Below are 16,900 nucleotides of genomic sequence, written 5' to 3'. Positions count from 1 at the left end.
CTCAACATTTTTAAAAGATCAGAAATGTTTTTACAAGATAGGAATCAAAATAGAAGAAAACCTGTCCCCTTATTTAACGAGCATGAGAGAAGACTGATCCAATTCATTACGGGTGAGTAAACTAAGTAGTTATACTTCAATACTTCAAAGTTCAACTATTTTTTAATGAAACTGAACTTTGTCTTTCAGCGGTATTCAGACGCCGGTTTATTTTGTTGTTCCACAAATTTGGAAATGAATTTAAGAATTCAATTTCTGCACTTCAAATTGAGGTCACCAGAATGACCCTTTCTGTCTGTAAAACATTATTATTTATTTTGTGCTTTATTAAAAGCCAGACACACATTGAAATGAGGGTGCCGCCCGACTGTGTGTTCATGACTACTTACAATAAAAGCCACAATTCTTTAAATCGATGTTAATCTCACAACTTAATTCAACCATTGAGCTATGATTCAACCGCAGAGGAAGCAGGCCCTTTTGGGTAATTTCATCTTTTTGAAAACATGTTTTTGTATGTGGCCGACTCTGTCATTGCCCCCCAAAAAAGGTCTGAAACTACGATTCAAATCAGGAGGTATATTGAAATGATGAAGTTTCCATCATTTGGACCCCCTTACACTACAGAGTTGCTATGAACGGCAGTCTGTTTTTTGTGGTGTTTTGTGTGGCGGCTGTGATCAATAGTTGGATCAGAGCTGGATCAAGCGCTGGTTCTAAACTCAACACAAAATCTTGATCTTTGCCGATGTGATAAAAATCTCAATCCACCTTTCTGGATTGAGTGTTGCAAACGTGGTGTAATTTATCATCCCTGAATTTAAATACGTAGGAGTACACAACAATGCTGGTTTGTTGTGTAGTGCCTCAGGAATGCCTGTGTTGTGTACTGATGTATTCACTTTCATGTATCAGAATTCCTTTGGTAACCTTTCCAAATGTATGCACACATTATTCCCAACCAAGGATATCTGTGCAAGTTTTAATGAACAATCAAAACGCCTGTGGTGTCTGGTCACAGCAGTTTTTGTGCTTCATGGATGCCCCAGTGTGGGTTTGTTACAGATGTTATGCTTTGTTAGTGAAGCGCATCTGTACATAGTATGCATAACGACCTTGGTATCTCCCCTTCTCATATTCAAAATAATTTCTCTGGTAAAAAGAGACAAAATTATTTTACACAAAAGGGTCAGACTGCACCTTATGCTCAGACATAAAATTGTACATGACAACCAAACAAATGATACAATTATGTACAACAAATAAATGAATGTACAAACACTATAAAACTTTAGGCCTGTATCCTTCATTATTGATAAGGCAAAGGCACCATGCATTTTCTCTTCGGTAAAGGGCACCCTATGGGTACGTTCAGACGTGGGGTTAAACTAGTCCTTAATCCAAAAGTGCTTAACTAACCCTGCGTGTGAACGCAATATTCTGGTCCGCGAGGGTTAATTTGACCCACTGAGCTGGGCTAAACTAAACCAAAAAAATTGGTGGACTAGCCTAACTTAGCCCAGGTTTTACGACCAACCCCCCACTGCGAGGCCCAGTAAACCATCGTTGGAACGCAACTGACCTGCTACTTCCGGTCTATTTTAGCCCAAATGACCCGGGCAACAAAGGTGACGTCATTCCACGTGTATGGATGGATCGGCAGCGAGTATTGGGTGGTGTCTGCATGATAATATCTCCTTGCGTCTCTCCGCTGCCTTCACTTTATGTTACCATTAGGTGTTGGGGCCCCGGTATTCCCCTTCGCCGAAAATGTTTAAAATGGACCTCGCACGAAAACAAGTTCTCATTTTTAGTAGCACTATTTAGTTTTTAAATTCACTTCTTCTGTACGAAACGCTACTTTATGATAACGAACGGGTTTTGCTTTGAAGAAAGTGGCATCTAATCACAGCTAAGCTACACACACGGGATCGACAATTAAGACCAAAGTTTGGGTTCGAAAACTAGTTGTATCTGGTTTCTGCCCTCAACAACTTTACGTAACAGTTATACGAGTACCAGACTTATGTTAAATTGAAAAACAATTTTTAACGTAACATGAGAATGTGTGTAGGCTACGACTTCTCAATGACTAAGTTGTGATATATTTACAAAAGTTCACACTCGAAAATAATTTTAAGCTTTCAACAACAACGTGTAAATGTTTCGTTCATCGAGGGCAGTGCGGAACGGAAACTTCAGCGGGCACAATAGAATTGCGTTTGTGCTGGGGCCAAGCAAGGATATGAAGTGATTTTGCCGTCTTTAAAAATGGAATACATGATGACCAAGAGGTTTGTAGAGACGATAGCGGATCGAAACCCTGTGGAAAACGCATGGACAATGTAACAAACCGGAACCAGCAATGGTGACCCAATAATCAACATCGTGGGCTAGTTTAGTCCGCTTGACCAGAATAAACTCACTGTGTGAACGCAAGCCAATTTTGGACTAAGTCATGTTTATCTTTTGGACACCCGCGGTGCTCGGATTAAGGACTAGTTTAACCCCACGTCTGAACGTACCCTAAGAGGAAATTGCAAATTTCTACTGGAGCATTTCAAGCCTCATTGCCCGCGTGAAGTGTCACTATCAGACCCGGGGTCAATTTCACAAAGAGTTTAGGACTAGTCCTAACTTAGGACTAGTCCAAGGAGATATACAAATTGCATGGGTAGTCCTAAGTTAGGACGAGTAACTGGTCCTAACTTGAGATAAGACTAGTCCTAACTCTTTGTGAAATCCACCCCAGAACTTACAAGAAAGAAAAACAAATCTCATTCAACAGTTGTGGAGAATGAAGTGAAACCAATTGCTGCACATGTTTGCTGTTTGTGTTGTTTTTGTGAAACATCCTCCATATCTATTTCTTAGGATTGGATACAGCACAAAGAAACTTACACAGAAACATTTAGGGAGGGTTTTGTTTTGAAAAATTGAAATTTCAAACCATAAAAAAAGTTTGTGAACAATGCTATCTATCAATACCACACAATAAACAAGCAGTTCCATTTTCCTGTTGGTTGCAACACTTTCTATTTGGTTGAAACAATACCACCTAGAGTCATGGAGAACAAACCCTTATGTTACTTAAAGCCATTGACCCTTTCGGTAAACAGTATTGTCCAAGGCCCACACTTTGTGTACCACAACTTCTATATCAAATAACAAACCTGTGAAAATTTAGGCTCAATCGGTCATCGGAGTCGGGAGAAAACAACGGAAAAACCCACCCTTGTTTCCGCGCGTTTCGCCGTGTCATGACATGTGTTTAAAATAAATCCGTAATTCTCGTTAACGAGAATTTATATTGTTTTGCTGTTTTCTCAAAAGGTAAAGCATTTCATGGAATAATATTTCAAGAGAAGTCTTTCACCATTGCCTTCTGTAAACCCTGTAAGTTATTTGTAAATCTGTGAACTTTTTTTTTTTTTCTGAACCGAAAGGGTCCAATTGGCTTTAAAGGCAGTGGACACTATTGGTATTTGTCAAAGACTAGCCTTCGCAGTTGGTGTACCTCAACATATGCATAAAATAACAAACCTTTGAAAATTTGAGCTCAATTGGTCATCGAACTTGCGAGATAATAATGAAAGAAAAAACACCCTTGTCACACGAAGTTGTGTGCGTTTAGATGGTTGATTACGAGACCTCAAGTTCTTGAAATCAAATTCGTGGAAAATTACTCCTCTCTCGAAAACTATGGCACTTCAGAGGGAGTCGTTTCTCACAATGTTTTATACCATCAACCTCTCCCCATTACTTGTCACCAAGAAAGGTTTTGTGCTAATAATTATTTTGAGTAATTACCAATAGTGTCCACTGCCTTTAAGTACTGCAGGGTTTTCCCCATGCACAAGGTGTGGTGTATTAGCCCGGTATGCAGCGAATTGCAGCTTGATGCGCCGAATTGCGGCTGATATGCCAGGGGAGAGTTTTTTTCGATTCACAAAAATCTGGAAGATGTCCCGGTACACCACTTGAAATGCACCAGATTTAGGGCCACTGATTTTCCGCGATCGCGGAAAACGGACGGAATTCGCGGAATCCGCCCTTTGAAACGGAAAACGGGATTTCAGAAAATTTGATTTTTTTTTTTTTTTTTTTTTTTTCTTGACGCCAAAACTATTGAAATTGCATTCTTTATTAAGATTCTTTTTGTTAAACTAAAAAGGCATCAGAAATCAGACCATTAAAAAGTACGAGATCGTAACTGTGGATCATTCTGTTCTACTTCACACCATCCTCAATGTTTACACACATGATGTACACACGTTGTTAACATGGTTAAGCGAAGGGCATTATTCGCGGCACGTTTTTAACATTTTTTGTTCACCCAAATTGCATTTTCTCCCTCTCTTTTACCAACAATAATACACAAACTAGCTTACCTATGATCTATAAGAACACATACAATGTTTTTTCATCTCGGAAAGGTCTAAAATAAAACCGTAAACTGTCAACATTCTGTCGCCAAAGCGAAAACAAAATGGCTGACATTTTGTTTGTGGATGGAGAATGGTCACGTCCATAGACTTGTTCCCAAGTCTTTGATCATGCTGAAACAGCGCCCTCTTGTGGATACACTCCTGTCATTAGCCTACAATGTGGCTGATGCAGAGAATCAACTGCAGTTTTAGACTTGGAATCAAGTCTATCTCATCATGTGCATTGATACTGCAGTCGCAGTGCAACCTTTTTAGAACAGCAGTATACAAAATAATCCACAATTATAAAAAAAAGTATTTTTTTGAAATTTGTCAGTTCAAATGAACATTTTACGAAGTCAACAGTGCAACTTATCTCAAATTGATTTTTATAAGTGTGTCCCTGGGTATTAAACAACCTTTTATCTAATTAAAAAAACATGAAACGGAATTTTTTGTGCCTGAAACGGAATTCATGTTTTGGCCAAACGGAATTTGCACTTTTCTGAAACGGAAAATCAGTGGCCCTACAGATTGAACAGAAGGGCCTTTACAAGCAAACACAATTAAACTACATTTTGAGGAAATCATTTTTAGTTCAGCGTGCTTAGACCAAGGACCAAACTTTAAAAATAATTCAATCCTGGAGGAAACGCTGATACTGCAGATGTGTTATGCAAACGAGTCACTGTAAAATAACCCTTGAAACAAATTTGGCCAATATAATCAATTAATAGTTGAGTAAGTATAATGCAATTATCAACAGGTTTAGACCAAATCAATCTACTGTGCACAGTAGTAGTTCGCATTTAATGTCACTATATAAACTTTACACTGACAATTCAGCTAAAAATAAAAAATATCACAAGTATCCTTCATTTTAGGAGCCCCTACAGCAAAAGGACCCTATAAAAACATATTCTCCCAAATCGGATACCATTTGGTGGATTTGCCATTGTGCCCAACACAATACTAGACACAATGGCTACTCCATGGCCTCATGCTGTGAAGTCTGGTGCCACATTGGTTTTGCTTTGTCACAGCACAGGTGGCCCCTATGACTGCATTGGATGAAAGACGCTGAACTTGGGGCCATACAAGAGTTTCTTATGTTTTATGTCACTTAAAGGCACTGGAAACCTTTGGTAACTGTCAAAGACCAGTATTCTCACTTGGTGTATCCCAAAATATGCATCAAATAAACCTGTGAAAATTTGGACTCAATTTGTCATCGAATTTGAAAGATACATAATAGTGAAAGACAAACCATCAATTGTTGTTGTACAAATTTGTGTGCTTTCAGATGCCCAAGTCTTTTTTATTTGAGTGAGAAATTACCTCTTTCTCAAAAACTATGTTACTTCAGAAGGTCAGAGGGAGCCACTTCCCACAATGTTTTACACTATCAACCGGTCTCTGTTGCTCGTTACCAAGAGAGTTTTTATGCAAACAATTGTTTTGAGTAAAGTTTCATCATCTGTACTTAAAATAATTGTTCCCAGGTTACTCTTTAATTGTTTTTGTTTTTCATTGCCTGTTGTTGCTGAGTGCCATGATCTAGATGGAATGGCACTATACAAATCTGGTTATTATTATTATTATTATTATTATTATTGTTGTTTCACACACATTTGTAGACTAAGTCTGAGTATTATTTCTTTATACACAAAATCCAACAAACATTGTTTGAACAGGAAGTTTCACAAACCAGAATTACATGCATTTCATTATTCTTGGTAAACACAATTTAAACCCACAAGTATTTTTCCCTGAAATATTGGATATACACACATGATCCTGGTCTGTAATTTTCTTTGCGGTAAATAAATTTACACAACACCACACTGCCTCCTTATCGGTGCCACTTTACAATGTTGCAATATGATAAATGCAGTGTAGTGTAAATAATGATTCACGGTGACCAGTTAATCACAAAGATGGACTTTGCCTCTGACCTGAACTACGCGTCTTGTGAATCATAGCTAAACTAACCAACAGAACACATGTAAAGAACAAAGAGATACTGAACTCGACATATAATTAATTATTGAAAAGGTCAAAAACATGTAGATAGCGTCATGGTCGGATATTTTTGGTTCCAGAAAATATCAGCATTTTTTATACACATTTTGAAAGAATTTGAAAGCAGATTTAATTTTTAAAGGCTGAACTTTTTTATGCAATATAAACAAATTCACAATAACAGTACTAAGTTCTAATGGTTTTTCTGCAAACATGCGGAAAAACCAACAAATTCACAAATCACATCACTAAGTTCTTATAGCGCTTTCTCACACCTGATGGGCGCCTCAAAGTGCTCAGTATTTTTTTTCTGCAAGGTATGCTGGACTACATTTTTTAAAAGCCATTGGACACTTTCGGTAAACAGTATTGTCCAAGACCCACACTTCGTGTATCACAACTTATGTAAAAAAAAAAAACCTGTGAATATTCAGGCTCAATCAGTCATCACAGTTGGGAGAAAATAACGGGAAAACCCACCATTGTTTCCCCAGGTTTCACCGTGTCATGACATGTGTTTAAAACAAATCCGTAATTCTCGACATCGAGAATTGATAATTGTTTTAATGTTTTCTCAAAAAGTAAAGCATTTTATGGAATAATATTTCAAGAGAAGTCTTTCACCATTACCTTTTGTAAACCCTGCAAGTTGTTTGTAAATCTATAAACTTTTTTTTTTTCTGTTCCGAAAGTGTATAATGGCTTTAAGTATGAAACTTATTCCTTATTCCTGTTATTTTTTAAAAAGTAGAAAATGTTTTAACTGATAGACAGACATGAAGACTTCTTTACACATTTTACAAACCATCATTACAAAACCTGATCCTTAACATTTACAATATCTTTCAAATATTCAAAGTAGCAATTACAGTTCAATGACTCACAATTATTCATTTGACAGTTATAGCACCGATTCCACTAATGACTTTCCAATCTGTCCAGGATACAACACGAATAAGAGAGATCCCCCAACACCTAATTTTTTATTCATGATTTTCCGGTAATTAGACCAAGCCTCGATGATGATGCGTACAGGAACAATACAAATCAAGAAGCAAACGACCATCAGACACACGAGGGTATTGGTTTCAATCTGTCGTTTGTAACATTCTAGATTCACAAGTGATAACAGCCTCGGAAACCAAGACGAGTCAAGAAGGAGTAATTACGCATCCAGCTTCCCTCGATGATGATGACTCAGAAGAGGGTTTTCAACAGCACAGAACTTGTTACATTTTTAAGGTTTAATTGCTCGCGGGCAATTTGCAATCGCAATTTTCAAACGACTGTGGGCTGTTGTTGGAGGGGAGTAGGGATTGCACGAGTGATGACCATAAATGGACAGAGTGTCTTAGGGCTGATAGGTTATGAGAACAGGTGTCTCATTTTATGTATGATATCAGAGGGTAATTTACATTTCTAGATAAAAGATGCACACTGTTGGTAGCCTAAATCAAAAGTTAATTATTTTGTGTGATGACCCGATTTGGCGCTCATCAAAGGTGATAAAAACGTTCAAGCAGGCCGGATACTTCACAGAGGCAATGGAGGTGATCGTCTCCATGCCCCCCTGGTCATTGCGTTGGTGCCCTTGAAATGCTCCATGTAGAAATTCACAATTTCCTCATACTGTAGGGTGCCCTAAATGCCTTGGTGCCATTGCCCTTTCAAAACAGGCCAGCGTTGCGTTTCTAAAACAGTACACTTTGCCATGACAGATTTGGGGCAATACAATTTGCAACTCATCAGAAAGTATTTTTATATTATTTCCATTGGCAAAATATCATCTCTTTGCAAGTAATTTGAATTTCTCACAGCACATTTTAACGGGCACCGAAGCAATGACAAGAGGGGCATGGCGACAATTGCCTCTGTTGCCTTTGTGAAAGTATCAAGACTGGACGGGTGTGGACAAGTACATCACACACATTGTCTTGCAAGGTCATCATCACTTGTATAGTTCTTTTCACCCAAACAAGTAAACACAATAATTAAGGTCCATGGCCCCAAACTAAAAAAAACACCACATTGTGGGCATCTGGTTTAGAAAGACTATTGATCGGAACCAATAGCACAATTATACACAAACAGTATTGACCAGCCACGTTCAATCGCTGTTGTCTAAAACAAGGCCAGTAAAGCCCTAGGGTTAAAAAGGATTTTTTGAAGGATTGAGAAAAGATTGACCTCCGGAGATTTCCTTTCTAAAAACAGCTTGAATTAAGTTTGAAATCCTCCACTGATTAGTGCGATCATTTTCATCCTTTATGGGTTGGTTTTAAAACAATAAAAACCCAGAATCTTTTTGGGGTGAACAACATGGAATTTGAACCTGTGACTTCTTGATTGACGTGTTCTACCATCGGCTATCTAGCCGTATGGTGGCACCCCCTACATTACCTCTGGAACTATTAGGTTCGTTCATGGGGACGTTATAGCGGGTTCACATCCTGTTAATTCTGAATTGTAGGCTAAATACCCAAGTCAGTCTCCCCCATGGTTTATTACTTGATATTTCAATCATGTGAATTGATCTATTTTGCATTTACCTCTAGCAAGTAAATATTTTAAAAACAAGCTAACTAGACAAGAATGCGTCTTTTGACTTTAGCACTTTAGACCTTACTGTTCAAGTGAAATACAGGTTATTGTACTCATCCTCAGTAACACATGAACAGTGTAGTTTATAGCTGGAGCTTACATTGTTAATTATGCGGCTAGAACACACACTCACCAACATATGATATCAATCTAGAAATGAAAAACACAGAATATCTCACACAAAAAATACTAATTTTCACTTACCATTATATGAATAATCCATTTCGGTTCTTTCCGCTGAAGCTACAACCAAACTTTGTATCCAAAACCACAATCCAAACTCCAATAATTTTACTGTGTGGCGATAAAGTTTCAACTAGCCTAAAACTGTACGTGTAGGCATTTGCATTTCATCATTTCGGCAATTTATCTTATAAACTGGACTCCTTTGCCTGCTTTGGTTATTATCGTTTTAATCAGTAATCCATCTGAAGTAATCTGACGTACAGAGTGTTGTCATTTATTACTCGCTGTGCACACGTCACACAGCTGGTCTGTTGTTCCACTTGACTAGGATTTAGTCCAATTAGGGCGTAACGGGTTCCTTCTTAAAGCTGTCAGTCTCACTTCTGTTTTAAAGCTTTCCACTCTTCTTTAAATCACAGGTATAAAATAATGTAGTGCTCCAGCACTGACTCTTCATAAATACTCTGAAAAACTGTCCAAGCCAGAACAGCACTGAACTGTACACACAGTGTCTGTATTGATTTAAATCACACAAAGGCTCAGAGATTCAAAGGCTCTCCTGATACTATCACGGCTTCTGGTAGAGTTCAGATCTCAAATCAAGTCACGTTCACATAAAATAAACCAACAAAGATTTCCTTGGGATGATCCGGTCATTCAGATATTTCTTGGTACCAGTAGATGTTGTTTGTTGGTAAATAAACTGACAGTAGAGTTTTTTTTCTTGTCAAACCGCAATGCTGTTTTCACAGAATTCAAGTGTAGGATGCTTTACAACACATCAATCAGAGTTCGTTTTGGATGGTGCGAGGTTACTGCTCTTTGCTCACAGTCCCCAGTGGGTACATGATGTTGTAAACATGTGAGGTTAATACCGACCACCAGAAAGATGTGTAACAATCCAATGTGCTTGTACTTGTAGAACTCACTTCACAAGTCTCACATCATGTGGCGTGCTTAATGTGGTGATGATGATGACGACGATGAAGTCTCACATCCACGGAGATGTAGGTCAACTCGGTTGATGATCTGGCTGTGGTCAGGTATTAACTAAATCAAACTCCTGAACATGCATGGTTGTGATACTCAAATCCCAGACTATCCAACTGACTGATCAAGGTACACTTGGCATGCACTTTGCACTCAATGCCACACCACAACACAGACTACCTGTAATGTACCGCAGTGAATTAGCAGTGTATTTACACCTAAGAAGGTCCTTGACATGGAGTTAGCCATCCATGGATCACAAGAGTATAAAGCTGTGTGGTGACAAAGATGCCTCCTTCAAGCATAAACACGGACGAGAACGTGCCAGTTTAGAATGCACACACGCTCCAGTGTGTTTCGATTTCAATTATCCGCACAATACACCAACGAGTAAATATTTCATCGGGTAATTTTTGGGATTTAGCCAAGTTGCAATCACAGAATGACACTAGCAAAAGAGTTAAAATTATCTCAATAAAGTCACACTAGCGGAAGGAAAATAGTCTTTAGAAATCAACTACAAACATTCGGCTCGCACTCCACATCTTGAAAATTTGTGGTCCACACCAAAAACTGTTGTTGCCGCTAGTTGATCAGCATACACCTTGTACACTTTTGTAAATTTCTTGGAGCTCCAACACTTCAGCAGCGTTCTCCACGGTTTGAACAAGTCCTTGTGGTTGATGCCACAAATATTAATCTGTGGTTGGGTAAATCACTCCAGGCAATTCAACAGAAAAAAAACTCAAGAAGAAAATTTTCGAAACCACCACAAGTGGAGCCTCATATTTATACAACAAGGTCATCTGAGAGGAGTATGAGAGTCATCTACCCCCAGTACAAAACAAAAGTTGATATCCGCATTGTTGTACCATCCAGTTCATTTCCAGTTCCTTAAAAAAATGCAGGGATGATAACCCTGTAGAAACAAAACAAGGGTGAAATTCCACACCCAAAAACACCCACCAGCCAGGCTGTGTTTGGTCTACATCACAGACACAACAGTGGCTTTCATTATTGTGGCTATACACAGCACTCCTTCATCAAGTGGTGGCAAGCTTTTGTGTACAGATTGTAAAATCCAGCCTGCCAGATCCCTTTACAATGCTGTAGCATATTATGTTCCCCCCATTTATCATCCAGTGATGTACATGTGTTAGAGAGTGAGGCTCTATGCAATGACTCACACACTACTAACTGTTGTGTTTACAGTTTTTCTCTGGCGCTATTGTTCTTTTCTCTCTGGCACATGTGGCTCAACACTGGAGTATAGACCTTGCTGTGTGGTTTAACATGGGATTATTATTTGTATGCAATAAACAAGGGGCATGGGGGTCAACAGTTGTATGGCTGCAGAAACAACCACACTTGGCTGGTGAAATATAACTGCTCATTTTAGTTAATCCTAATAAGACTGATTAGTAGAAATTACTGTCAAATTTAAGCCTCATTATAATGCTGCTTTATTGCGGTTATTTACAAATGCATGGCCACCCTCAAAACACAACGTTTGTCTTTGTGCCTAAATACAATACATACTTTTTGTGTGATGGCATGCTTCTTAACAGTGAAAAACTCGTTAGACAATTTAAGAGATGTTAAACTTGCATCATCGGGGATGAAGAGTATTAGTTTTGGTTTTACCCTAAATACCGATGTGTGTTAATAGCAATGTATACTCAGTACTTTCCCAAATTCTGTGAAAATTAATGTATCAATTAAGTTGATATGTATGTTAGTCCCGTCCTTCCTCTATGGTTAGTCTAATACTAAAACAAGGTAGTGGTAGGACTAACTAATTACATTTTTTTGTTCAACTCCGTGAGCTTGTTTTGCATTAACTACATCATCAGACCCATTAGGTAAAAAACATGACTACGTGACATACTGTACAATGAAATCAACAGCCTCACCTCACAAAACATATTATTTGACCCTACATGTATGTCTACCGTGCAACATACATTTTGCGAACTCACGTGAATGAAACTCATAAATCACAGGCCCATTCTGAAATTGCATTTTTTAATTGAAAAGCGGGGTCAGAAAGTGTACCTTGCTCTGTTAAAAGCATGTATTTGCCTTTATACGAATCAGAGAGTCTGTGTAACTTTAGGCCTGTACTCTTTTTGATGTACTTAAAGGCACTGGGGTGGATTTCACAAAGAGTTAGGACTAGTCTTATCTCGAGTTAGGACGAGTTACTAGTCCTAACTTAGGACTAGCTGTACGTTTTTGATAGGACTAGTCCTAACTGTTTGTGAAATCGACCCCTGGACACTATTAGTAAATTTATACTCAAAATAAATGTGAACATAAAAACTTACTTGGGGACAAGCTATGGAGAGCTGTTGATAGTATACACATTGTGGGAAACGGCTCCCTGTGAGGTAATATAGCTTTTGAGAAAGAGGTAATTTCTCACTCAAAGACTTCATTCAGACCTGAAGCTTTTTTTATTCATCTAAAAGCAGCAGATATCGGGCAACTGAGGTATTTTTTCATTCATTATTCTCTTGCAATTTCAAAGACTAATTGAGTTTAAATTTCACAGATTTGTTATTCTATGCATACATGTAGGTTGGAAACCCCAAGTGAGAATACTGGTCTTTGACAGTTACCAAAGGTATCCAGTGCCTTTAAATGTGTCAAGAAGTATTAACTACATGTAGTGCAGTTAACCAATCTGCTAATTGCTGAAAGTCAATCTTGGCAGTGCTGAAGCCATCTGCGTACTTTCTTGGTTCCCTATGCATGCAAGTACGAAGAGGTCAGACTATATTTTTATCTTGGTGTTACCCATTACACCGATGTGTCTTATCACTCTATACTAAGTACTTACCTGAGTTCTGTAAAAAAGAAAATAACAGGCATATATTACTCGGTTAGATTCGAACCTGGTAGCTAGGGGCAGTTTGAATCCTCTATTTTCAAAGAACTATAGACCTGTTAACCATCGTTGTCCCTTTAACATTAATGACCTTTGTTTATCAAGTACAATTGTAGAGCGAGACATTGCACATTCCTGAGTTTCATTGCCATTGTGAAATACAAAAATGATGATTGTTTAAATTCACATAATAATCAATAGCAACATTTGTCACTGAGTAGCAAAGAACTTGTGCATTACAATATAAATGCAATTTGTTTTTGTAATGGTCTCACGTTCTGACCCTAGTAGCAGAGTCTTTTAGTTCTCAAAGGCTAAAATGACAACACAACATAAAGTTGCATTGTAACTTCTTCTGTCACACTGTGTCGTGTTGCCATTGACATTTTTTTATTATTATATATTTTTTCTTTGGGGGGGAGGGAGGGTGTTTAAACACAACACAGTGTCGACAGTATAACGTGGCAATACTTAAATGATGTGTTTATAAAATTAAACAAATTCTACAAAAAGACCATAATTTTATGCACAATCTGGACCAGCCAGATGTTAGGAAAAAAGGTTAGAATACAATATTTTATCCTATGAAAAAGACTCACCATTTGTTGATACATATGAAGCCACTAATAATTTTCTGATGAAAATTGCAGGAAATTGTTTTCAATTTGTTACTTCAGTTCAAGGATGGTGAAACTAAATGTAAAAAAGACACGAATAATAAACCTTTCCTTTGGAACAAAAACAGGGAAACTACTTCAATACATGGATAGGTTTATTTGTGGTGCACTGAAGAACCATCCACTTTTCCCTTGTAAAGCAGAGCAAAATGCTACGCAAAATGTGTCGGTTGCTTCTCAAAAATCATTATTTGCTACTCAATATTAGCATTCACTGTGCACAAAATCTATTCATAGTCAAAATATTTTGTTAAATGCAATATTGCTGGTTGAAATCGTATCCCTGCTATATTATTTTATATTGGCAACTTCCTACCTGATAAAAAACCCATAAAGGGTTACAATTAGAATTGAAACTTAAGTGCTGATGTATTTTCAATAAACATCTCGACTTTAGAACGGTTTTTCTCAGTTTCATTCTGTTTATTACTTTCACAACGTATGAACCAAAGGTGGTATCAACATGGGGTTTTAACAGTATCAAAGCATATAATATTATAAATGCTCTTTTTAATTGTGTGAAAAAACCTGGGTCGACAAACGACTCATTCAGCTTGATCGCATCACAAATGTAGATGTTAAATTTGCATCGGGATAAGGAATATTCATTTTTGTTTAACCTAATATAAATCAATGTGTGTTGCACTGTATACTCAGTACTTTCCCTGATTTCTGTGAAAAATGGTATATTACTCGGGTAGGATTTGAACCAACAACCTTTGCAATTTTAGAGCAGTGTCATACCAACTAGACAACAGAGATTGCCCGGTAGCTAGAGGCATTTTGAATCTCATTGTTTTAGCAGCGGGTACTGCAACGATTTAAAAGATGTTAAATTTGCATCGGGGATAAAGAATATTAATTTTGGTTTTACCAATACATAAACCGATGTGTGTTACAAATGTACAATACAGTCTCACGTTTTATTTAACAACTTTGAGGCTACATACCGACCAAGATTAACAATCATTCACAGCAGAAACCCTCCAAAGATAATCCTTCCATGATATACTAGCAACTTTTTTGTGTCTGCCAATATTGACAACTGACACGCGAAAACACACTGTGCAAACGTGCGTTACCTTCAGAACATCATCAACAACTGGCTGGGTTGAAAAATACTGAAGCAAGGACAGCGACTGATGATGAGTAATGGTGCAGTGAGGGGGAACTGGTGTGAAATCACAGACGGGATTAAATGTTTTACAACGTCATAAAGATAAAGGTACAATCGTAATGATTGGTACACATAACTGGACAATTATAGAAATTGTTCTGTCTGATGGTCTGACCTAGTACCAGCATTTTGTACAAAGAAAAATAGAAAGAGGCAGTAACAAGAATTAAATAAAAAATTCAATCAATTCATTCAATTCAAAAATAAGATATATAAGATGCGATCATGCAAAAATGAGTCGTTTGTCGACCCAGGTCATTTAAAGTTGTGAAAGAAACAACACTAAGAGAGAAAAAGTAGTAATGATATTTCTTACAAACGACCCATTTAGCTTGGTTGCATCGCATAATTATATTTAAAATGGTTTAAATTGGAATCCCTGCTGTATAACTTTGTTTTAATCCCCAATCCCCACCTCCCCCGGTGTTCCTGGTTTGATTGGCTGCATTTTGCGCCTCAACACCTTGTAAACCATTACATGGTTAGCTATGTATTGTAAAGAATTTGGTCTCATATTTAAAAAATGTAGCGCCACAATACCTTGCAGGAAAATACTGAATGTTGAATTGCCAAGCGTCACTGAGTGACAGATATTATAAGAGCTACATAAGGCCACATAAAAAAAAAAATTGTTGATCGTCCTTTTTTTTTGCGGATGGGAGAGGGAGGGATGGTTTTTTTTTAAAGTTTTGTTGACATGCCAAATATGAAATCAAGAATAAAGAAATCATCACAATCACTATAAAACAGAAGGTTTGTGTGTTTTTGATGTTTTCAATAGTTTTGTCAAACAAATTTCACTCCTAGATGACATTTTCTGTAACCTTTTTTAAACAACTAAGGGCAGGCTAAGCACAGTGTAGCCCAAGTAAATATTTGAAGAATTGTTCTTGCTTTGCCAACATGAATAAAAACCTTCTTTAAACATTTTTTCAAACCTGTACATTGAAAAGGTTGTTTTTATGATTTAAAAAAAAATAAAAAAATAAAAAAATGGGGTCGGGGGTTTTGAACGGTCGGGCGGGAACGATCAACAATTATTGTTTTAATGTGGCCTAAAGAAGCCATAATTATTATTACTATTTAGCTTCTTTTAACCTTCAATGTAGTTCCTATCAATCATTATGTACACCCTATAAAACAGGTCAAATGAAGACATGATTGGTGGGGGGGGGGGGGGGGGGGGTGAAAGGCTCTACAGTGTATTAGAACTTTTATCAAAGTCCCTTTTGTTGACATACACCAACACTTCTTTAAAAGCCTACACCATCGTTTGCTCAAACATTCAACAGTAGAAGCAATTTTAATTTTCACCTTGGTCAATGTTTTTTTTGGGGTGTTCACAGCTTGAAGGGTCACCAACAACATTGTCCTCCACCAATGCTATGTTTTCCTTGAACTAACAATCCCTATATAACTGTTTCTAGCCATGGTGGCTGTTTTGGGTGCAAAGGAAATGCATAAATATTGTCTTTAAGCTTAACGTCAATCACAAGACAGCAAAGCCTTGGAAGATTTTTGTGTCTTGACAGGTCCATTATGCTTTGTCAACAGACCAATTTTAACACTTAAAGTAGTTGGACTATTGTCACCACACAATACCCCCTACAGGAGATTAAGGTTTGGTAAGGTTGATCTAAAGCATAATTCTTGGATTGACAAAAGTCTTTTCCATGGACAAATCAAAACCATTTAAGCACTAAGCTTTGAATGATCAAATGAAGTACGGAATGCTTACAAATTGTGAACCGGGTCTGTATTGTCAGCCACTATCACTTTTCTCAGTGATATCAGAACTTAGGGTCGATCTAAGCATAATTCTTGGATTAACAAAAGTCTTTTCCACGGACAAATCAAAACCATTTAAGCACTAAGCTTTGAATGATCAAATGAAGTACGGAATGCTGACAAATTGTGAACCAGTTCTGCA

The 16,900-nt window shown here is 37.5% G+C and overlaps 1 protein-coding gene across 3 annotated transcripts in view; it reads right to left on the bottom strand.

Moving 5' to 3' along the window:
- LOC117299789 (coiled-coil domain-containing protein CG32809-like) overlaps window positions 1-10,214 on the bottom strand; it is a 56,143-nt gene extending 45,929 nt beyond the window's left edge. For all 3 annotated transcript variants that reach the window (XM_033783306.1, XM_033783307.1, XM_033783308.1), the window contains exon 1: window positions 9,255-10,214. In XM_033783306.1, coding sequence (XP_033639197.1) covers window positions 9,255-9,273 — 19 coding nt within the window. In that variant the 5' untranslated portion in view covers window positions 9,274-10,214. The remainder of the gene's footprint in view (window positions 1-9,254) is intronic.
- Between the last annotated feature and the right edge of the window lie 6,686 nt (window positions 10,215-16,900).

This window comes from Asterias rubens, chromosome 15 (genome assembly GCF_902459465.1).
Source record: "Asterias rubens chromosome 15, eAstRub1.3, whole genome shotgun sequence".
In the NCBI taxonomy this organism is placed as follows: domain Eukaryota; kingdom Metazoa; phylum Echinodermata; class Asteroidea; order Forcipulatida; family Asteriidae; genus Asterias; species Asterias rubens.
Note: the sequence above shows the minus strand (reverse complement) of the source record. Positions and strands in the feature narration are given on the sequence as shown.